Below are 23,247 nucleotides of genomic sequence, written 5' to 3'. Positions count from 1 at the left end.
CGCTGCCTTTCACCCAGTCTGAAAATAGCAACTATCAGTGGATTTTTCTGGACATTTTCCCTGAAGAAAAGTTTGGGATAATCATACTTAAAATAACTGCTGCTAAACATTTAGGTCATTGTTCTATTGAACTAAGAAAAAATAATAAAAAATATATTATCATGTGATCAAACATCTCATTCCATCTTTATAATATTAAGGATGCTTTGGAAAACAGTAAAAACTAAATAGAGTTCTAAAATGTTTTGCTGAAACTTAGAAGCAGAACTTTCAAGAATTTCATGTTTTTAAAAGTCAAAACCAGAGTTTAAAATTTCTCAAAGTGACCCTGGTTTGACCTTGTTTTTTTTCTTTTTTTTCTTTTAAACAGAGGAATCAGTCCACCAGGAGGGATTGTTTTTAACATTTATTTGGTCAAATCTGACATGCTACTAAAAAAAAAAATCTAAAATATAACAGGCAGCAGTGAATGCAGTTTATTTTTTACAGACAAAATTGTGAGTATAAAGATTTGTTCATCCTGCTTAGTAGGGGGCTGTTTGTTGACATTTTTGAGCAATGGTTGATTGAAAACAACTCTTCCTAAATCTGGGTTTCATAAACTGTTGGAAATAATAAATACTGCAGGTTTGTCTTTTTTGTATTTGTAAAAAAGTGAGTTGGCCTACATCTGCCCACAACGATAGGATGGTGCGCAAGGAAGACATATTGGGTTTCATTATTATTCAATGTTTACAAAAAAGTAAACAAATACATAAAAATATATCATAGTAACATAGAGTATGACACGTACTATACAACCTACTATAAAACTACAAGTTATCTTCGGTTATAAGAAAACAAATAAAATTACCTTGCAAATTGAAACAGAAAACCATTCAAACACATAAAGACAACATACTTGCCTTTTAGTGGTTGACCATTTAGAAAATACATTGTCCCCACCCATTTGAGATATTATTGGAAACACTTTAAAAAATGACAAAAAGTAAAAGAAAAAAAAAAAAAAAAAAAAGGGATAAAGAAACCAATTTGCATTCCAGAGTCGTTGTGTAGTAACTAAAAAAGTTATGGAGATAAAGTATCAAAAATTCTAAATGTGTGGATTAAAAAAAGTAAAACAACCAGTTTCAACAAATATTCTTAAAATCATAGGAGAAGAACACCAGGACGTGATCTTTGATGTCACCCGTTTCTACACAGTAAAGCCTAATATTGGGGTCACTTCACGGTTTTCTGACAATGGCACAGATGGATAGGGCGAAGCAAACTTTCCATCTCTATTCAGTACACCAATTAGGCAACCAATCTGCCAATCAAAAAAGCTCACCAAGCTCTGGATAAAAAAAAATAAATAAATAAATAATTTGGTACCCCTCCCCAGCTGTTAGTGTTCGGGGGAACTACAACATTAAGGAAGTGCAATCATGTACTTCCTTATATGCATCAAAGATAATATTTGTCCTTAATCAAATTCGGGCCGCCGCAAACGATTATTTCAACAGTCGACTAATCACCGATTATTTTTTCCGATTAGTCGACTAATTGGGTCAAAGTGGATCTAAAGAACACATCTTGGAATTTCTCATGGATGGCTAATGCTAACGCTCGGTTGACCTAAACATTCATTGCTGACTAAATTACATCTTTATATACTCACAGACAAAAATTTTCCAAAATAATTTTTGAAGTAACCATTTTTGCTCATACTTTCTTCTTTTTCTGGAATAAGGTGCAATGCTATAGCGTGACCGCCACCTAGTGGCCAAACTGAAACGCCCTCCAAGAGAGGCAGAACAAAGTTTGCAATGTTAATGATTTAAACATTTTTCTTAGGTCATCCATGTAAAGGTGCTTTCACACCGAACGCGATTCACGCGGAAAATTCGCGCGCCTGTCAAAAAATGTGTTTCTGATTCTGCGGTCGCATGTGGGAGGAGCTACCAGCTCTATCTGTGGATATCTCACTTAGAATGAATGGAAGACACATACAATGTCGAGCAATAAGGTTTTACAAAAAACACCAGTAATCATGTCTCCATGTTTGGGTTTATTTGATTACTATTAAAAGATTTTCCCGGTACAGGGGGCTGTGCCTGTATGACAGCTGCTTCTGCGGTGTTTGTGTGTCTTTGTGTTTGGCTCACTGTTTCACATTAATCCGAGGGGGTGTGAATTAAATTAGGAAACCTTTTTCCTTTTTTCAAATGTCTCAATGAGGCCCGAGCTGGCAGCCCCTGCAGCATCTACACCGGTATCGAGCGAGTGAGCTCCGCCCCAGGAGCGAAAGCCACCGATCTGTCCAGTGTGTAGCCCAAAAGTAGCTGGATGAGCCCAAACGGGTAAAGGAAAAAGAAGAAAGTTCTGGACAAAAACGTTCACTTTGGATTAATATTCTATCCACTGATTGGGTCACTGAAAACATCACATGCCAAAAGGTGACTTCCTGATTTGTAGATGCAACGCAGCGACCTGTCAAACATCAGGTATTTACATTTTGGCTGCGCCGCCCATTTCCTGCCTCGTCGCTCAAGTCGAGCTGCTGGAAGACCTTCACGCCGCGCCCGTCACTCACTTCGCGCCGCGGGGCTTCAATTCGCCTTACCATTGATTAACATTGACTAATATTGGAGCTGGCCGCCCCGAATTGCGTTTGGTGTGAAAGCACCTTAACACTGTATGCTATTAACAATCTCATTATTTCACTAGTACATCTTACAGTATGTTTACTGTGTCAGACTAATATAAATATAAATATTCAAAACATATAGTAGATTGTTTATGTATGTTTAAATCTGTAAATTCAAAATTGAATTGAATTGAAGAATTGGAGGGGGAAAAAAATCAGAATTAAATACATACCAAACCCTACTATTTATGTATTAAGCTAAAATGTTAACCCCCCCAACCCCAATCACCATTTTCTGGAGACGCCCCTGCACCCAGTCATAAATAAATTAATAAATTTAAGCACAACTTTAAAACTTCAATAAAACACGTCGTTTTAGATTAAAAAAGTTATATTCTTAAGGTTTACTGTTTTCTAAAATAACTTAATTACAAAGTGAAAGTTGTTTGAAATAAACGCTTTAAGGCCGATCATGCGCGGTGGGCGGGGCTTCAGTAACTACGAACCCCCGCCGGTTCCTTGTTTTCTTAACCTTTCGGACTCTCCGGACGCTCCGCTCGGGTTCGGGCTTCGCTTTGCCACAGAGAACCGCTCGAATGTCAAAGTTCTCCGAACTTTTCCGGCGACGCGGGCCCGCGGGCTCGGCGGCGCCTCGGGGCGGGGAGTAACGGTCCGAGAGCTAGCTTCGTCACAGCAACAGGTCCGCCGCGGCTCCGCCATGGAGCGCGGCTGCCTCCCCAGGTACTCCTGGATCGACTTCTTCTTCTCCGTCATCGGGGTCTGCACCTTCCTGCTGGACTGCGGCTCCGACCTGTGGGTGGCCGCCGAGTTTTACTGCCGCGGGGACCTTTCCTGGTTCGGGGTGCTGGTGGGCCTCATGGTACTGTCCTCGGTCGTGGTGCAAATGTTCAGCTGGTTCTGGTTCGTGTATGACCGGAAGTTGGAGGGCTTCGGGAGCCAGGTGGGGGCCAGCACCGTACTATGCGGGGACCGGGTGCTGATCTTCTGCTTGCTGCACGTGCTGCAGCTCGGCTTCTTCTGCAGGTCAGAGTTTTCACACACACCAGATCCAGATCTACATCCGGTTTAAGCTGTAGGTGTTTACACTGAATTAAAGTAAAAGTGATGAGGTATCTTTTCAGGTTATTTTTCAACTAAGAAGTCAATGATTCATTGGAGCTTTCACATGAAACAGAATCAGAGTTCTGGAGTCAACACGGATCAGAACCAACACCTTCTTTTAATGACAGTTCCCCAACACATGATGTAAATGGACATCTTTTTTTGGGTGTAAAAAGGAAGTCTAGTTACTTCTAGTGATTCAGCGAAGCATCAACTGGTTCCTATCAATTCTGCTCTCTTGACTCAGGCACATCTCAGCCATCCGACAGGGTTTCAGGGTGTGGTGGAGGAAGGAGGAGGGCTCGGAGTACGCCATCTACCTCACACACGATCTGAGCATGCTCCGTTTGATCGAGACTTTCTGCGAGAGTGCGCCTCAGCTCATCCTGATGATGTACGTCATGCTGTCCACAAACAAGGCCCGGGTCGTTCAGTGTGAGTCCAGTTATCACAAGTGTCCTTCTAACAGGCTGGTTAAACTGCACAAACATGACGTTCACTTCCAGAAGCAACCAGACAAATTTGAAGCTATTTGGGGGAAAAAATCCTCCTGAAACCAGGTCAGTTCTTAAAGTAACCACTGGGGGGCTTGTTGCTGAAAACCTTTGTGCTCTCTTTCGGGGTCCAAATGACCCCATTCTTACATTGATGTGTGATCCATCCCATGACAAAGGTGGACAGGGGTTTATGTCTGCCACAGACACCAGTAAAGATAAAAAAAATCATTGAAAATAAAAGTTCAGTGTGCTGTCTTGTGGGGTCCAGATGACCCACTTTTCATGTAAAGGTGCCTTTGATAGCTGAAGGGATAACTCAGTCTCCAGTCAAAATAGTTCAAAATGACCCAACCTTACCTCAGAAATTAATATATCTTGCTTTCCTTACATTGTGTTAATTTCACCTGCTGTCTAGTGTCGTGTTCATTTGTTCTGTGTTGTGTGGCATTTGTGCGCTCTGTTTGTGTTATGTTGTTGTGTTTTGTATTGCGTATGCGTGCTCCTGTTGAGTTTGTGTGGTCTGATTTGTGTTGTGTTTGCGTGCTCTGCTACGTGCTGCGTTCGTGTGTTGTTTCCTTCTCTGTTCGTCCGTTACAAATTGTGTTTTGTGTTGCATTTGTGTGCTGTGTTGTGTTGCAGTTGTTCAATGGTGCGTTTGTGTGCTGTGTTTTGTGTTGCATTCATGTTGTGTTGGTATGCTGTATGTCTTGTAGGATTTGTGTGCTGTGTTTTGCTTTTGTGCTGTGTTTCGTGTTGTGTTCCTCTGTTTTGTTTTGCATTTATGTGCTTTGCTGTATTTGTTTGCTGCATTTTGTGTAGTATTCATGTGCTGTGTTGCCTTCGTGTGCTGCTTTTTGTGTTGACTTCATGTGTCTTGTGTTGCATTTGTGTGCTGTGTTGTTTGTGTGATGCTTCATGTTGCTTTCGTGTGCTGTTATCTGTTTCATTTTATGTTCATGTTTTTCATTTATTTCCTTTTTTTGTGTTGCATTCATGTGTTACCTGTTGATTTCAAATGATGTGTTTTGTGTTGCATTTGTGTGCTGTGTTGTGTTCGTGTGCTGCTTTTTGCGTTGGGTTCATGTGTTTCCTGTGGAATTAACTTGTGTCTCTTGTGTCTGCAGTTGTGAGCGTGGCTGCCTCCACCACCTCCATCGCCTGGATGGTTCTGGACTACCACCGCTCGCTGCGCTCCTTCCTCCCCGACAAAGCCCAGCAGGGGTGGGGCTCGTCAGTGGTCTACTTCCTGTGGAACCTGCTGCTGATTGGTCCGCGTGTTGCGGCTCTCGCCCTCTTCTCTTCCGTTCTACCTTGGCTCATTGCCGCCCACTTCCTGCTGCTGTGGATGGCCTTTGTGCTGTGGGCGTGGCAACAGCAGACAAACTTCATGGACAGCGCTGGGGGGGAGTGGCTGTACCGGGCCACCGTCGGGCTCATCTGGTACTTCAGCTGGTTCAATGTGGCGGAGGGCCACACTCGGGTCAGAAGCCTCATCTACCATTCCTTCATGACGGCGGACTGTTGCCTCCTGCTGGTCACCTGGTGGTGCCTCAGGGATGCGGCGCAGACCGAGGTGTACGGCCTGGCCCTGATCATTGCGCTGCCGCTCACCTACCTGCTCGGGCTGCTCTTCAAAGCCATCTACTACTGCTGCTTCCACCCCAAACTGTGGCGGCCCCCGCCCACGGAGGAGGGGGTGCCCCACGACCGGCCAGACTCTAAGGTGACCCTCAGATCTTTCTCCATCCAGGACGACAGCGCCTCCGCCTCAGTCCTCAACAGGCGCATGGCCCACCACGCCGCCCACTTCTACTAAAGGGGCGGGGGCCACACACTCGGTCGAGTCGTTTCCACTGCGTCCAGACTTTTTCCCGTTAGTGCCGCCTGATCTTCCACCTGCACATAGAGGCGTTCCTATGAGCAGCAAAGAACAACTCAGGAGTTTGTTTATACAGTTTTTGAATGAAATCCCTGAACATTCAGGTTGTCTGTATGTTAAAGGATGTGTTCATGAATGTTTGGAAAAATTATATATATTTGTACCTGAAATGACAATAAAAATATGGGAAAAAATACTGGCTTAATTTTATTGTAGCTTTAAGGCAATTTCTATTTATGAACAAAGCACAAACATGACAAGTTCCATTGTTCAATAGTGATAATGAAACCATGGCGACCATACATACTTTCTCTTCCCCTCAGGCTAATACATTTTTGTGACTTTGTTGTCTTAAGCATTTATGACTAAACCAACCGAGCCTGACATGGTGGCCAATATGAACATTACAACACAACACACAGCGACGGTGAAGGTTCTCATTCATTCAGGTGATGTCTTGAGGTTGAGTCATTGGAAACTTCCTTGAAATGATTCGTGGAATGTTTTAAGGAAGAAGATTATAAGTCCATGACTCAGCTTAAAGATAATTTCACATAGCCCAAAATACCACAGAAGCAATCCTTGCAAACCCCCAAAAAGCAATCAATTCCACTCATAGTTTTTGATCTGACCATTTTATCTTGAGGTTAAAAATGCAGAAACTAAAGAGGGAACTTGATATTGTGAAAGAATCAGGTCAACAGGTTTCCTGTTGATTCTATAGAGAAGCACCATCTCATTCTGGAGCAGAAACCTCGTAACCCTTGTGCTATTCTCGGGATGTTTACATTAAAAGTAGGGTCATCTGGACTACACAAGACAGCAATGTTTTTTTTTTAATCTTAACTGGTGTCTGTGACAGACAAAAAATAATGTTCACCTTTGTCATTGGAGGAATCACACATCATTGTAGGGATGGGGTCATCTGGACCGCATAAGATAACACAAGGGTTAAGCTCTACCCACAAGGCATTTGATGCACTTTCAAGAATGCGATAAATGGACATTCTGTCAGGTCTCACTCAGCCATGTCCTCCTCCGACCACCAGAGGGACCCCTCTCCTAAGTATTAACCGTTTTTAACACCTTCCTCCCTACAACTCCCATCAGCCTCCACTTCAGTCTTCTCTATGCACAGCTGACTATCATCATCCTCATCAGAACCACATACATTTATACCCACTCCAACCTCAACTTCAGTGCAAAGTCTTGATTGTGTTTATCCGTCAGTCTGAGCAGGTTTTCCATGGTCACTGACTTTGTCACAGTTCTTGTCTTGCCTTTGCTCTTTTCTGTCAAACCATTTGCAAATGGATCCTAACGTCTTCGTCACAGCTTTAGTAGATGGTGTTCACACTGGTCTGCTGCTATCCAGTGCTAACGCATGGTCCAAAACCCCTATGGAAAATACTTCTTTACCTTATAAATGCGTGTTCTGTGTGTTGTCTAGCTGTTCCAACAATCCGTAAAAAGCTTACAACTGTACCATTGAATGTGATGTCACTAAGTCCAATGAAATTAAGTCAATTCAGTCACAATTTTCGTGTGACATGTATACCGCCATTTGGAGCCAGACGAGGCTAGTAAGCAGGGATTGGTCCAAATCGGTTTGAGTCAACACCTTTGTGGCAACTGTCGCCAATCAGGAGTGAGCTTGTTGGAAGTCCAAACCCTTTCCACTGAAAGCAACTCGGGAGAATCTGTCAAACTTTCAGGATGGGGGCTAGCAGAAAACACATGCTTTTATAGAGACATTTGATTGGTCAGTTTATAACTAGAATAACTTGCAATAAGGAAATATGAAAAAATAGGATTAGCAAGAACTTGTTAAAAAAAAAGGTAGCAGGGCAACAACAACAACAGATATGACTAAGGAACGACTGTTTATTTTTCTAAAGAAGTGTATTAGCTTATCTAACTCTACAACAACATATTTAAATAGTGTTCATCCAGATAGAAGTGGGAGAGAGGTCCACAGCAACGACGAGCCGGGGGTGAGGTCCACGGCCTAGAACAGGAGCACAGGCGATCCTGCTGGAATCTGAAATCTAGGAACAACACATGAATTGCACTGCCCCAAAAAGAAGTATAGATACATAAAATAAATAAAGAATAGAGGAGAAGAGAAGTAAGGACAGAACCCCTGTGCACCATACTTTCTACAGCTTTAAACTTAGCAGCCTACCAGCAAACCAATCGTGATTGAGTTTTAATTCAAACATGTTAATGGCACATATAGCCAATGGTAATAATAACAATGATAGAAAATCTAAATTTTTTAGCATAAGAATCTGAAACCCACAAAGACATATTCATCGGCAGATGATGTTGCCAGAGTTTGATGTTTCACTGGTGTTATTAATATTCAAATTAATAAAGTTGCATTTACTGTTAATTTGGCATTAATGCATAAACTTTTTTTATTTTTTAATCTGAGTATTTGGAACCAGGTGTTCCTCTGTCCTTGAGGTGTAAGAACTGATTCTCTTAATTACACCCTTAACTACAGAACGTCCCGTCTACTCCTCACGTGGAACACAAGTTACAGCATAAATTGTCAAATGGATTTCCATACACGGAAACGTGTATCAGGGGAGGAGTCTGTGAGTCCTCCACACTTTAGATCCCAAGTTTCCTGTCAGTTTGGACTCGGCAGCTCCCTCAAGAAGAATGTGAAGTCTCCGGTTCCGACCCGACCATGGCCGTGTTCGTCTTCTCCCCGGTTGACTTCCTCTTCTCCTGTTTCGGTCTACCGCTCTTCATTACCGATGTCGTTCTGGACGTCTTAGCAGTGGTGAACTTCTACCAAGAGAGGGCCTGGGTGCGCCTGTCGGTTCTGCTGCTGCTGCTCGTGGGCTCCTCGGTTCTGACTCAAATCTACAGCTGGAAGTGGTACACCGAGGACGGGCTGATCTTGAAGACCCGGGTGGAGGGCGTTCTAGAGAAGGCGCTGAAGACGCTGCATGTACTGCAGCTGGGGATCTATGTTCGGTGAGTTTCGGACCTCTTTCACTTTCTGTTGGTGTTCAGGAGCTCCGCGAGTCCTCCAGGAGGTCCGCGAGGGAAGACGCACGCGCGGGGGCAACAAATGTCAGATAAAATGTGGGTGTGAACATTATTTAACCATATTTGGGGGTAGGGTGCATCAATACATATGAAACAAAATGAAAGTGGAAGAAGCTTAAGAATGAATTTGAAACTTTATTATATAAATATATTTAATATAAAAATGTTTTATTTTGAAAGTCCCATCCATTGTATTATTGGTTGCCATCAACTTCCGATAGCACTAAGCTCCTTTTGCCCAATAACCATTAATATGTATTGCTATTATGCATGAATTGATATTATTATACATACAATAGGTATATAATATATTAAATATTATTACTATTATAATATTATTTTTACTATTATATTAATATATATAATACTAATAATAAGGGAAAGGAAAACTTTAATGTATTTAATTAATATTAACATTTTTAATTAAATTTATTTGAAAAAAGAGGATATCTAAAAATAATTTAACATATTTTAATTGATTAGATTTCCTTTTTTATAGCATAAATGTATTTAAAATGTTATTTAAAAACAACAGTTTTTCTCATGATAACTGAATGAATTAATGGTTTCTAGGCACCTGGGCGTCCTGGAGATGTCCACCTTAGGGTGCTGTTGTCAAGACTTGGACAGTAACGATGTGGCAGTGGAGCTGAGCCACGATCTGTGCATGCTCCGACTGATCGAGGCCTTCTCCGAAAGCGCACCCCAGATCGTCCTCTGGCTCACCATCATCCTGCAGGATGGCGAGCTGGATTTTATCACAGGTGGGGGCGACACAATATGATCTTAGAGTTCTAAAGACTCATCTCTAAAGCTGAAGACAAACTGGATGTGTGACGCGTGTTCAAGAATGTGCTAAATGTTTTTCTTGTTCACACTGGACCAGCAGGGAGGGGCTTCTTCTTTTTTAACGTTTACCGTCACAAATACAACAAGTGACCGCGCGATTGGGAGGCCGCAACAGAATCTTCAAAGTTTCATGCCGCAGCTTGATTTTTTTTAAATCGTTGGCGTGGTCATAGTGTAGACGGCAATAGTCAGAAGTGCAGAATGTCCCTTTTTTTTTCTATACCTCTGGACTACTGGTCAGCTGGTAACTCGTGGCATTGACATGAACGGCTGATGTCCAGACACATTTACACATCGTCCAGTCAAAGCTCATCCCGGCCATTCTGGGTACCACTGACCTGTGGTCGCCCAGTTGTGGGCCGATTTCGTAATGGCGTTATCCCCGTTTATCACTGGAGTGCAACTGCACAACCTCAAAATGTACCACCGACCAATGTCAACTTTTAGAGAAAAATTGTCTGGTTGCCGTAACATTTTAACTTTTTCTTATAACCATCAGACAGCATGTTAAAAAGCCTCCCGAGCAGTCACCTGCCGAATTTGCTGAAAAACCTCCATTTATGTTGCTGTGTGGTGGTGTTTTGAGATATGTGACCATAGCCTTACTAGCATGTCCGCCACCTACAGTTGACAGAGTCTTGGTGCGAAATGTCACAGCAGGGCAAACGTTGCTTCAGAAGTTTGCTTTCACAGCTCTATTCCGATATATGAAACACTTGCTGTCATATAATCCTGTCTGGACACAAACCGCAATTATTAATTTCTCTGTCATCTTGGGCGGGCGTCGTGCAGCGGTAGGGCGGCCGACTCTTGGTCGGAAGATTGTGGGTTCAATTCCCCCTGCCTGCCCTTGTGTTGAAGTGTCCTTGGGCAAGACGCCTAACCTCAAATTGCCTCTGGTGGAAGGTTGGCACCAGTGTTGGGCAGCGGAGCCACCATGAGTGTGTGTGGCAGTTTCACCCATCTGAAACTCCACACAGGAACTCACACATGCACAACATACATTCAGGGACCAAGCTAATGCCAGTTGGGTGGGTGCACACACTCTACTGCAAAACATCTAAGCAAGATCCCTGATAACACTACAAACACATGCACACAGGTTTCAATTCCTTTATTATTTTGGGTGTTTTGTTTGGATGTATTATGTTAAATTATTTTTTTTTCTGTTGCTGACTTATGTTTGCTTACCTTTCAGTTGTATTTCCTGGTCAAAGGACCCGAGCTCTGCTTTTGGCAGGCTTTTGTAGTGCCTGACCAAAAGTCAGTCATTAAGCCCAAAGTGGAACAACCTGTTCCAGGGGAGGGGCCATGTATTATAAATTGCCATGTTCACTGTGTTTGAGGATGTGTGTTGTGTCTAATGTTGGCTTCAATGAGGCTGTTGCCTGCTGTTAAATAAACACAAAAGTATTTTTCATAGACACAAAGTGTATGTCTGTTGCCTTTGCCTTGGACCTGCCGGTCACACTCTGGACCAGAGTGTGACAGTGTGCGAATGGGTGGATGGGTCTGTGAGTGTGAAGCCCTTTGGGCCTTCGAAGGAAGGTAGAGAGGGCTATACAAGTATACGCCATTTACCATCAATTTTCAAACGGTTGGCTTTGGTATAAACTAATGGAGACGCCATCCATCCGTCACTAATAAATGCAAGTCCCAGATTGGTCAGAGTTTGTGCTGCTTGAACTTTCAACTTGTAGCTACATATAGCTACACGTGAGCGTGTAAGTTTTGAACGCAGAAGGCCGAAACTCTCGTTCACATAGACTTTATATCAGAAGTGGCTGCTAGATAACAGGTTGAAGAGGGTGGCGTCAATGTTGCTTTAGCAATCATCAGTTTTTACAGAATTAGCTAGCTCAAGCTTTAGCTAACAGAACCAGCTAAAGCTTGGATCCTTTTCCATCATCATGATTCCAGTCTTATGACCTCATGAAGCTTCTGATCTGCCTGAGGTTCTAACCACACTTCTCCTCTTCCTCAGTGCTAAAGGTCTTGTGCTCAGTTGGAGCCGTGGCCTTCTGCGTGACCACGTACCACCGCAGCTTGCGCTCCTTCGTGAAGGACACAACCCAGCTGACCATCATCTCCTCCATCATCTACTTCCTGTGGAACCTGCTGCTGCTCATCTCCCGCCTCATGGCTCTGGCGCTCTTCGCCTCGGTGTTACCCTGCTTCATCTTCGCCCACTGCATCTGCAGCTGGATGGTCTTCGTCCTGTTCGCCTGGAGGGCCAAGACCGACTTCATGGACAACGACCCCTGCGGGGAGCGGCTGTACAGGGCCACCGTCGGCCTCATCTGGTACTTCGACTGGTTTAACGTGGTCAAAGGGAAGACGAAGAAGAGCGCCATGCTGTACCACAGCTTCATCCTGCTGGACATCTGCATGCTCTGCGGCCTGTGGTACTGGACGATGAACACCCAACCACCTCAATTTGTGATCCCGTGGCCGTATGCAGAGGCCACGGCGGGTGGCGTGGTTGGACTTTACATTCTCGGCCTCTTGGTCAAGATCATCTACTACAAGTTCTTCCATCCTAAACTAAGCCGAGACGACTTGAGGAGGGACCAAGATGAAGTAGATGGAAACATCCTTATGAGGGCATCGGTTCCTGATTTAACTCCTGCACCACTAAGTGGGTTGTACCAACCGGAATCCATCGCCATGAGGGCATTCCCTCCTGCTGCACCTCCTCTAACACAGCATGGAAACAAAAGAATGAGGAAGCTCGCAGAGAACTTCTACTCTTGAGGTGGACATCATACAGAGTTGTCAGACTGATCCCTCTGGAAATATTCACAGTGGAGCACCTTTATTTTAAAAATCCTTATTCCTTATGTGTAGAACAAAAAAAGCAGAATTTTCTGCAAAAATGCACTTATAGAATGTAGTAGAACCACATTAACAGATCTAAGAGTGACTTAGAGTCTCAGGATCACCAAGCGGATTTTACAATGACAAATCTCAGCTTTGATGGATAATATTTAAATGTTTATTATTTTAACATTATTTATCAACTACTGTAATTGTAAATGTGCCTTCCTTTAACAAACCTATTTATACTTCGGTTTTAAGAAGCACTTTGTCCTTCATACGTTCCACGTGAAAGCTGAAGTCCGGATTCTGGTTCTTCCAGTTCAATCAGGTTTTCTTTTATGGAAATGCTGTTCCACAGAATTTTATTTTTGTAAGTTGTGTTTGTAAAGTTTTTACAGGATAATAAAGACAAACGGGAGTCGGAACATTTCTAAATGTATTTACAAGCTGTAGATGGGATACACAGGAGTTCGGTTAGGTTGAGATATTGTTGGGGCTCGCAGGATCACGGCCTCCAAAGTGATGAGATGAAGACTGAAGGAGAGATAAAAGGAGAAAATGGAGGTCCGTTCAAGGGGGAGCTGGAGGTTCTGCCGCTCGGCTGCTTCCGATTCCATTCCGAGCAGCAGGTTTTTCCGGACCTCCAGCAGCAGCACTTCCTGCTGAAGCTCCTTAAACTTCCGGCAGATTCAGTTCTGATTGTCTCACAAACTTCACAGCAACAAAAACGTCTTTTTTTTTTTTTGGGAGCAAGAACAAACTGAACAAATTTAGGTCTCTGCTCCCAAGACCTGGATCGCAGTGCACACAGAACCAGTCGACAGCACAACAAAAGTTATAAAAGTAAAGTAACACTTCGATAACGCTGCAGATGCAAGCGTCAAACTTTCTCCTTTCAGCGCGCTGAAAGTTAAAGGCACGTTTAAATAGCCTGAAGCACACATTCCTGACGGTCCAGCTGCACGTGCAGATATCAGCTCACTGATTGCTAAGCAAAAAGATAAACTGATCGTTCTGATTGGTGGAGATTTGCCTTTGAAGTTTGATTTGAAAAAAATCCAATCAGCATCTAGAGAAAAAAACTTTGTGCTTTGATCCACAAGAAGAAACAAACGTATGGAATGACAGAGATGCTGAAAAAAAAAATCTTACTAGCAAACAATTTCTTTCTTAATGAATACTTTCTAAAATATTCTTTTTAGATAACATTTTCCATTACATTCTTGTCTTCTAATTCCCTTCCCCCATTTTCAGACTGAACCATTTCTTCATGATCGTTTCATGTGATCAGAATAAACCAAAATCTCGTTTCTAAGGGGAAAAAGGGGGCCCATGACTAGATCTTTCTTAATTGTGATATCCAAGAGATCTAATTATGAATTTCTAAGAAGAATATCCATTTAAAACGTTAAATCAAACTTGTAATTTAAATTTTGGCCTTAATTATGGGGCTTTCGATGAGCTCAAGTCTTTCAGAGCAAAAGCTGTTGAGAGAAAGAAATAAAGCGAGAAAGAAAAAAAAAAATGAAGCAAATATAAAATAGTGTAAAGAAAAGTGATAAAAAATAAACCAAAACGTAATTTTTTGTTAGCACTTCTGTCATTCCATACCCTGCTGTACTGTGTCAGTCGTTTACTTCAGCTGCTCTCAAAGAAACATTCAGGATCTGGGTGGGGGGTGGGGGCAGGACTGAATTGGTTTTAAAGGACACTTTTGGGTTAATCTCTTCTTCTCATTATTATTCTGAACCATCGTGTTAGCTCTGCTGCTTCCAGACCCCGCAGACGCAGAAAACTCCAGTCACACCAGGTTTCCGATGTGTTCCACAGTGACTGAAAACTCAATAATTAGTGTATTTCTTTTAAAAAAAATAAAAAATGATGTGAACTGGTTAAACTTTGATAAATGTTTTTCTTTTTTGGTACCTCAAGTAACAAAGTCCATGTTTTGTTTGTGGCGAGCAAACAAAACGATAAAAAAGATACACAAAGGTATTTCTGCCGCTGCGGGGGCTCAACAGCCAACTGACATAATGAGAATTTAAGGAGTTTTAAACATTAAGGTGGGCAAACTGGGGAGTTACAAACAATTTCTAAAAACAAGTCACCAGAGGATCCAGACTTTCCTCCGGTTTTTCAAAGAGCTCTCCGTCTCTGGGACTCGTTTCAGTGCAGCTCTTGATCGTCTTCGGGGATCTTTGTCGGGTTCTGGATTCAGAACTCGCCCCTTCAAAGGCAGAAATCGTCTGAGAGGCTGTCAGGTTCTGCTGCCGTTAATGTAAGACCGTCACAGCCACAGAAACGTTCCAGTCTTCATGGTGCCTGGTTCTTCACAGGAAATGATGTCACAGGTCTGACTGACTCAGAGCTGTGATTGAAGCGACTTGTCCAAAGTCGTGTGACTGAAAGCTTTAGAGGAAACCACAGACAGAAATCTCGGGAGCGTGGTTCTGAGCGCGCTCCGTGTGACTCAGCTTGTGCTTGATGACCGCCGTGTCCAGATCAGGCGGCGGTCACACTGCCCTTTCTGCTGTGACTCACTAGCAGACGTGTGATCCCCAGACTGTCAGCCGTGGCTTCCACATTTAAAAACAAGTGCAGAGTCGGAGGGGTGGAGTCTGCTGCAGCCAATCAGAGCAAGCCGTGGTGAGTGTAGCTGCCGTGGAGGGGTGGGGGTACGATTAGAGGCCTTTTCAACAGGTGAGAGTGCCTGACCTCGTCCACACCAGCGACATCGGCTGCAGCGTGTCAACCCCCTACAGGAAATCCAGTTCCAGAGCCTGGTGGAGGGACGTGAGGTCGCCATGGGCGGAGATCCTCCAGAAAGGCATGTTGTGCTGCACGGAAAGAGACTCAATGAGATCCTAACTGGGGGTAACAGAACCAGAACAGAACTGGAGAACATCAACCTGTTGTTCGTGGTCACACAATGAGCATCTTTCCAAAATAAAAGTCACAGAGTAAATCCACTTGTGTGTGACATGTTGAGTTTATATACAATGCAGCATTCTTGTTCACTTCTTTAACTCCCCTCTGGTTTGTTGAACGATTATTCCGTCTTGACAAACACAAAGGAAACTCAAACCTGTTTTGCTGCAAACTCCTCATCTCGACCGTCACCGATCACCACGTAGGTCACCTTCTTTCCAAAGCGGGACACGATCCTCTCGAAGCAGCTCTCCTTCCCTGTGAGGAAACAGGCAACATAAAAAACCCTGCAGAGCTAACAGCAGCAGCAGCTGCTCCTGGGCGGCCCCGGTTACCTATTTTAGTGGCGCTGTAGATGTTTTCGATGGGGAAGACTTCTCCCAGACCGTAAAGCAGCACTTTAGCCAGAGCTGGAACCAGCTGTGTGGTGGTGACCAGGACATTCACACACCGCCCCCTGTTGACAGTTGTGTGCAAACACACTTTCATCATGAAAAGTCAGATAATACTCCACAGATTGTAGTGTTTGGATGCTAGCGTATCGTTGTGTGGTGAGTTTTGGATCTGGGCTGAGTCCGTTCAGACCTGGACTGGATGAGCAGCAGAGACTTGAGCGCCGTGCTGAGCCAGGCGTCGGTGATGCTCTCGATCTCAGAGCGAAGCCTGAGGAGAAGCTCTCTCTTAGCGGGACTCAGTAGAGCTGCAGGGAAAACAGCAAGCAGCTTTTGTTAATATCAGAAAACCTGCAACACCATTAGTACAAGCACATTGCTCTTGTTTGAGAATAACCTCCCACAATTCTCAGCTTTATTATTCAAATCCTTAAGTACCATTTTAACATGACAAACAAGCTTTTTAATCAAATTAAATTGTATTCATAAATGAAAAAAATAAGTAAAAAAGGTAAAAATAAAAAACACTGACAATAAAGTGTGAATTAATGTTTCTCTTTCTTCTACATATATTCCTTCAGATGATCACTTTATTCATTTTTTGCTGTTTTCTTGTTTAAGGCACATGCCTGAGATGTCAATCTGATACTTTTAGGTATTTTTGATTTTTTCATTTAAATTGGGTGTTAAAAATTATTTTTCTTTTCACAAAGTAAAATCAGAAATAATCCAGAAATCTTTTTCTACAAATCAAATCTCCTGATTTCCATGAACCCTCACCTGAGTCATAATACGGACCGAGTTGAGCTCAAATTTGATAGAAAAGAAAACAGTTTAAAAATAAAAAGATGCTCTTTTATTACTTGAGTCTCAGGTTAAGGTTTCCGAACTAGTCTGGAGGGATTGGAGTTTTTCTAGCAAGCAGCAGTGGAACCACAGCGCCCCCTTGTGTCAATAACTACAAGAAAGTCAGTGTGACACCTCAACCATGCTGAGCAGAAAATTGAGGAGGAGTCTGTTTCAAGCTCATCTTCTTGAAAAAAAACTCTTCAACCGAGACCCAAACTCACCTCCTACGTTTCCTTTGTAGCTGTTGTAGATCTCTTTTAGCCGCCGGTAGCGGAAGGCCAGTTTACGCATCCACTCCACTCCTCCCTGGACGCCCGCGGCGGCTCCTGAAGCCCCTCCGCTGCTGGGGCCGTTAAAGCCGTCAGCCAGGAAGTTGTAGTTGCTGAGTGGAGAGAAGCAGGTGGTTATCTGAGACGGTAGGGAGACGGGTGAAGCAAAGGTCCTCGGTGTACCTCAGGTCCTGTCCTGTGTCATCGGACGCCACGTCCTCGATGTGGACTTGATCGCACTCCTTTGAGTGAACATGATGATGATTATGTTCTGATGGCATGAGTAAATACGTGATGCGCTCACGGGGGCGTGGCTACATACCTCCAGGTCGTTGAAGAACAGATGAGTGTCCGCCAGCTCGAAGATCAGCTCCTCCATCTGCAGGCCCAGATTCAGCACCGGCGCCGAGTCCTGAGGACGAGTCACAGCTTAGCCGGCGTCTGGAGTCAGACCGCCAGCCTCCCTTTGTAGACACTCACCTTGCCGAACTTCTGCGCGTAGGAGCCGGTGAGCATGGAGTGGAAGATGATGATGGTTTCGTCCAGGTCCCACAGAAAGATGCGCTACAGCAGCAGAGAAGACAGAGCTGTGAGCGAGGACTCCTCAGAGAAAACCCACGACTCGCCCATCAGACGCTCACCTCCAGGTCGCTGTTGGGGGGCGGCGAGCTCTCGCTCTTCTTGTTCTTCCCTTTGGCTTTTCCTAGCGAGTTTCTGCGAGCGAGCTCGGCCTGATCTCTGCCTCCAGCAGGGAGCGCCGCGGCCGCCGGCACGCTCTCCAGCGGAGACGCATCTGCGAATGACACGAAAGGCTGAGCGACGGAGCAGACGCCGCTAGCTGTGTAGGTGAAAAGTAGAGATGGCACCTCTGGGGGGCAGACCGGCCGAGGCCGCCTCCTCCGACTTCACCTCCGAGTATCCGGCCACGCTGGCGCCGTGCTCGTGGGCGGGGGGACTGGTGTAGTACTGAGAGAACTGGTTCTGTCCCAGAGTGCTGAAGCTGCTGAACTCCTGCTGGAGGAAACATCTGTCAAAAATCAGTTTTACTCGTGCTTCTGTGGCTCCTCCTCACCTGGAGGCTCGCCGCGGTGGTGGGAGCGGTGACGGCCACAGCTGAGGGGATGTTGGAGTACACGCTGGACGTGGTGAAGCTGGAGCCTGCAGACAAACGCAGGAGTTAGAGGAAGCAGCACCACCTCGCGGGAGCACAGATGGGGGGCGGGGCTGCGGCTTGCCTTGGCTCGGGTATGAGTAGTGCAGCGCGCCGGGCTGTGTTGAGGTATATGCGGTGCTGAAGCTGAGAAACCCGGGCTGACCACCAGAGGGCGCCTCGGGTAACCCAGTCTCAGTTTTAATGCCGGGCCACAAAGCACCTGAAGGTGGAGGAGAGCGGAGGAAGCAGAAGTTGACAGACGCAGAGAAACCGGAGAAGATCGCTGTGAAAGCAGAGCAGAAGCAGAGCTGCAGGAGCGGGGAAGGGGGGAGGGGGCGGAGCACTGACCAAAGGGCGGGAGGCCGTACGTCTGTCCGCTCTGGGGGAAGCCAGAGTACACGCTGGACTGGGACAGGGGAGGGAACGCCACCTGGCTGCTGAAGGACGTCACTGCGGGGCTGAAAGTGGTCAGAGTCAGAGGAGCTGCAGATTCAGAGACAACAGCTTCCTAGAAAACATCCAATCCTTCAGGGAGGGGGTCTGCCCCCCCTCTGACCCCTCCATCACCCCATCCTTATTGATCTAAATCACAGATTGTACAATCAGAATCATTTATTAGATTTATGAAGCCACTTGGATACATTTCAAATACATGTTTATATCATCTTTAAACATTATTTAAGGAAAAAAAGCGTAAAAATTATTAAAATTTGATTAAGAAAAACTTTGCAAAAAGGGATGAATGACATTTAGAGTAAATGATTGAAATTATTTGCCAAAAAGTTCCCTAAATGAGCTGAAGGTTTTATTATAAGAAAAGTTCAAAAAAAGTGATGAGATGAAAAATATAAAGTTTAAATGTCACTTCATGAAAATTACATTTTTGGTATTTTTAACATGTTCTTGTGGCATTTTTCTGATGATGGAGGGCATACAGAGAGAAAAAAGTATTTAGTCAGCCACCAATTGTGCAAGTTTTCCCACTGAAAAAGATGAGAGGCCTGTAAATTTCATCAAAACACCACTGCTCTAGAGGAGATCGGCATGGAGGAATGGGCCAAAATAGCATCAACAGTTTGTGAAAACTTACAGAAAACATTAACCTTTGTTGGCAATGACAGCATTCAATTTAAAAAAGTACTGAGTTAAACTTTTGTAGTTATTTTCCACCATAATTTCCAAATAAATTATTTAAAAATCTGATTTTTCTGGATTTTGTCTGTCATAATTGAGGTATACCTATGATGAAAATTACAGGCCTCTCTAATCTTTTTAAATGGGAAAACTTTCAGAATTGGTGGCTGACTAAATACTTTTGCCCCATTGTATTTAAAGAATATTTAGCTCAAAATAGTATTTTAGTATTTCTTTATTTAAATCACGGTGGAAAAAAAGCAGATGAAAAAAAATACAGTTTTATTTTTGATGTAGAAAATACGCTGTGGGTCTTTACAACAATCTTCACCATTTTTCTGCTTTCAATTCTAGACTTTATTTTATCTCATTTAACACCAACCTTTTATTTTGAAAGGTTTAGTGGGAAATAAAAGTTTTTTTACTTGATAAATTACTTTATTTGACCTTTCTGACTGTTTTTGTATGATATGCATTCCCAAATGCATTTAGCATTAAATGCATTTTTTAAGCAAACATCCTCTAACTTAATTTGAAGTAAATCAACCAAATGCACAATTTAAGTTTCCATTTTCTAATTTTTTGTTGCAGTTTAGAAGACTTTCAGCACACTGTGCTAAAATGATTGTTTTCTAAAATTCAAAATGTTTTTTTTCCATTTAAGATCAATCTGAACTTGTAGAGAATCAAGTTATTTTCTGGTTTGAATCTCCTCATAAATCAGTAGAATATAATATTGTTTTATATTGTATCCTTCGTCTCACCTGCTTGCCGGATAACCCTGCTGGTTGTAGTCGGAAGCGGCCGCTGATTCGGAGCCTACAAAAGCACAGAGCTTCAGTTTTAACTTTTACATTTCCGACGCTCTGTTTAAACTCTGTTCGTACCTGCGTGCGCAAACGAGTTCCCCCCATCGCCGCACGCCTGGTTTGCCGCGGCGCCGTCGGAGCTTGAAAGCTTCTGCTCTCCTGTAGACGGACAGACGGCATGAGCCAAGAAGGTTGCTCCACTCCCTCACCTGTCCCCCCCATCACCACCACCTCACCTGCTTCGAGCCCGAAGGAGCCGGCCCGCTGAGATGAAGGCAGAGCGGCTGGAGGGGAGCCGCCGGCCCCCAGGTGACTGAAGGAAGAAGATTCAGACGTTTGAGAAAACAGAAGCCTGAAAAACAACAGCTTGAGGAAGAGTTTGGAGTCTGACCTCTGCTCCCTGCTGTTCCCGCCATCTCTCTCAACCTTCACCTTCTTTGCCTACAAACAGAAAACATGGATCCGACCTGTTATCATCATCATCCTCCATGTGGATTCCAAGTGACGGCTGCAGATTTAAGAATTCTCGTCTCTATCGGCTTTCAAACTTTTATGACGACAATATTTAAACTTTTCAGCTGCTGAGGAGCTCCAACTGCCTTTTTCTATAATTATGTCATCATCAGGTAAAAGTATTTGATCCTTTCACTGATTTTCCCACTTACTTCTGAATCAAAGCATAGAAGAAAAAGTTAAAAATCCCCCCACTTTCATATAAATATCCAAAAAAAAAAATTCTGCAGAAAGTGAAGAAAACGTTACAAACATATTTTACTGATCAGTCAATTTTACAGCTAATCTAAAACTAAAAAAAGACAATAAAAATTAGAGAGAAACAAACAAGATGTTTTGATGAGTGAAAACAGAAAACCACATATTATGAGTCACTGGAAGAAAAAATAATTGTCAGACACAAAGTATTTACACTTTAGGAGATGAAAATCATGGAAAAAAATAAGTATGTGGTGTTAAATATTATGAAGGAACATTAAAAATTGTGTTAAAAGGGTTTAAAGTTAAGTGTTGTTGTAAAATTGTTTATTTTCTGTAATATTTGGAGAAGTCTGAGAGACTTATTCCCTGCTCTTCAAATGTGTTCAATGCAGAAAACTTTTATTTTAGTAAACAAAAATAAGACTTTTGGTTTCTCTGGATTATTAACCCAAGATCGGCTTTAACTTATATACTAAAATGTTCAAATTAAAATAAAAAGGACTCCCGCCTAACCTCAAATGGAAAAAATGATTCAAATAAAGATATTTATCCCAGTCAAATGAGTGTTGTCATGGTTTCCTGCTGGACTCACCGGCTGCTCCTCGTCCATCTCTGCGGCGGGGCGGCCCGACGTGTCCGCGCGCTCAGCCTACGCTCTGCACCCGCTCGGCCCGCCGGGACCCTGCAGAACAAACACGGAGGCTCACGCCGCGTGCTGCGAGTCCAGCTTTATGTAGTTAAGTGGCAGGCAGCCCCCCCCTGCTCTCCCCCCATCCCACAAATGCTCATCGATGACCCCCCTCCCCTTCATTCTCCTATCGCAGGCTGATCAGCGGGGAGGTGAGCAGCGAAGGAGGAAGTGGGGCACCCGGGTCTAATCTCACGCACGGGACCCGCAGGTGCGGCACGTGTGGCGCTGACGTTGACCGCCGGCCCATCACTGTGTGTTTACCCGCAGGATTAAGGGAGCGGGCCGCCTTACATGAGAGCCAACCTACATTCAATGAAAACATCTTCTCCGGAGCATTAGGCGCTCAGGTGCAAGCTGTCATGTCAACAGAACCCCGGGGGGATAAGATCTAACCTCGATTTGGCCACAGTCCGCTCAGCCGGCCTCCCGCTGCGGCGCGGGGCGGGCGGGCGTTTATCTAACTGACATAATGCAGACACACAGAAGGGAAAGCAGGTCAGACGGTAAATTTAAAACCACACCGGCGTGTCCGGGAGTCTTCACGCCGCACGTTCGGGGAAGGAGCGTGCCACGTGAAGCGCTGGCCCACTGAAGCCCAAACGCAGAGCTTACGCAAGATTTATGTAAGTGAACTCAAAATGCGCAAAGTTGAGAGTTTGACCTACATAAAGCCCTTTCCCCATACTTCTCTGAACTCTGGTGTCCAGCACGGTTATGTTTACGACCCTCTTTAGTTTGTTTCAACAACATTTATGTTGGTCACTCTAAAACCAAGAAACACTCCAACCACCTTTGGCTGAGAGTCATCAACCTCTGCCATTCACTAGATTCTCCATCAAAACTAACACTAACTTCTTCAGTTCAGTCACAGGAGAACCCAACCCAGACTCAGTGATAAAAGCAACAGTTACTGCATCCCTACATGTTCAAACAACTTTGTCCATTCAGTTTGACATCGTGATGCTTTAAGATCTGAGACATGAATAATCTAAACCAGGGGTCAGCAACCTCAGATCTTTTATCCCGTCACTCTGGCTATCTGGCTTTGAAGAAAAATGTTAATGATTTGAATGATTAATGAGTTTGCAGTTTTGGCTAAATTGTCTTAGATAATAAAGATTTATCATTTAAGCTTAGATTTTCAATCTCAGATAACTGAGAAAATTATGGGAATGGTTTAATATACTGGTTTCTTATTAAAATAAACTCCAAAATGTTTTATCTTCTGCTGCACATTTGTCTAGTTGTTGTTTAGAGGTAAAGTTGCTAAAGAACATAATTGCATTTTCAAGGATTTAAATTTAAACCCACTACCGCCTGAATTAATTTCCAGTTATGAATATATATATATATATGATTTTGCTTTCATGTAGATGCTAAATTAAGGCAAGTATGGAGCAGAAGTGGTTTGGTGCACGTTTGCATTTGGGATTAAGGGGTTAATGT

General features: G+C 43.7%; 3 protein-coding genes across 8 annotated transcripts in view; 2 read left to right on the top strand and 1 right to left on the bottom strand.

Annotated features, from left to right (window-relative positions):
- Window positions 1-3,111: 3,111 nt before the first annotated feature.
- On the top strand, window positions 3,112-6,321 carry xkr8.3 (XK, Kell blood group complex subunit-related family, member 8, tandem duplicate 3). Of its 2 annotated transcripts, none has more exons than XM_024296871.2 (3): window positions 3,112-3,673; window positions 3,999-4,186; window positions 5,373-6,321. In XM_024296871.2, exons 1-3 carry the CDS (start codon window positions 3,348-3,350, stop codon window positions 6,062-6,064), a joined length of 1,206 nt encoding a protein of 401 aa, XP_024152639.2. In that variant the 5' UTR covers window positions 3,112-3,347; the 3' UTR covers window positions 6,065-6,321. The 2 variants fall into 2 exon arrangements, with proteins under 2 accessions (XP_024152639.2, XP_036070053.1); XM_036214160.1 differs by lacking the exon at window positions 3,112-3,673 and adding an exon at window positions 3,726-3,895.
- A 2,298-nt stretch (window positions 6,322-8,619) lies between these two features.
- LOC112161616 (XK-related protein 8) lies at window positions 8,620-13,064 on the top strand. The gene is made up of 3 exons (XM_024296897.2): window positions 8,620-9,118; window positions 9,767-9,957; window positions 12,027-13,064. Exons 1-3 carry the CDS (start codon window positions 8,826-8,828, stop codon window positions 12,794-12,796), a joined length of 1,254 nt encoding a protein of 417 aa, XP_024152665.1. The 5' UTR covers window positions 8,620-8,825; the 3' UTR covers window positions 12,797-13,064.
- Window positions 13,065-13,594: 530 nt separating this feature from the next.
- eya3 (EYA transcriptional coactivator and phosphatase 3) overlaps window positions 13,595-23,247 on the bottom strand; it is a 14,086-nt gene continuing 4,433 nt past the window's right edge. For 2 of the 5 annotated variants that reach the window (XM_036214159.1, XM_024296816.2), the window contains exons 2-19: window positions 21,703-21,792; window positions 20,788-20,837; window positions 20,633-20,709; window positions 20,475-20,555; window positions 20,352-20,406; window positions 18,802-18,911; window positions 18,536-18,673; window positions 18,373-18,458; window positions 18,167-18,314; window positions 17,942-18,093; window positions 17,781-17,864; window positions 17,623-17,712; window positions 17,484-17,542; window positions 17,253-17,413; window positions 16,376-16,490; window positions 16,126-16,247; window positions 15,948-16,048; window positions 13,595-15,699 (exon numbers count right to left, since the gene is read on the bottom strand). In XM_036214159.1, coding sequence (XP_036070052.1) covers window positions 15,619-15,699; window positions 15,948-16,048; window positions 16,126-16,247; window positions 16,376-16,490; window positions 17,253-17,413; window positions 17,484-17,542; window positions 17,623-17,712; window positions 17,781-17,864; window positions 17,942-18,093; window positions 18,167-18,314; window positions 18,373-18,458; window positions 18,536-18,673; window positions 18,802-18,911; window positions 20,352-20,406; window positions 20,475-20,555; window positions 20,633-20,709; window positions 20,788-20,837; window positions 21,703-21,720 — 1,728 coding nt within the window. In that variant the 5' untranslated portion in view covers window positions 21,721-21,792 and the 3' untranslated portion in view covers window positions 13,595-15,618. The remainder of the gene's footprint in view (window positions 15,700-15,947; window positions 16,049-16,125; window positions 16,248-16,375; window positions 16,491-17,252; window positions 17,414-17,483; window positions 17,543-17,622; window positions 17,713-17,780; window positions 17,865-17,941; window positions 18,094-18,166; window positions 18,315-18,372; window positions 18,459-18,535; window positions 18,674-18,801; window positions 18,912-20,351; window positions 20,407-20,474; window positions 20,556-20,632; window positions 20,710-20,787; window positions 20,838-21,702; window positions 21,793-23,247) is intronic. The other 3 variants (XM_024296825.2, XM_024296833.2, XM_024296844.2) reach the window with 3 other exon arrangements.

Source organism: Oryzias melastigma, linkage group LG11, assembly GCF_002922805.2.
Source record: "Oryzias melastigma strain HK-1 linkage group LG11, ASM292280v2, whole genome shotgun sequence".
Classification (NCBI taxonomy): Eukaryota; Metazoa; Chordata; class Actinopteri; order Beloniformes; family Adrianichthyidae; genus Oryzias; species Oryzias melastigma.
The sequence above is the reverse complement of the archived record's forward strand: the minus strand, read 5'-3'. Positions and strand labels throughout refer to the sequence as shown.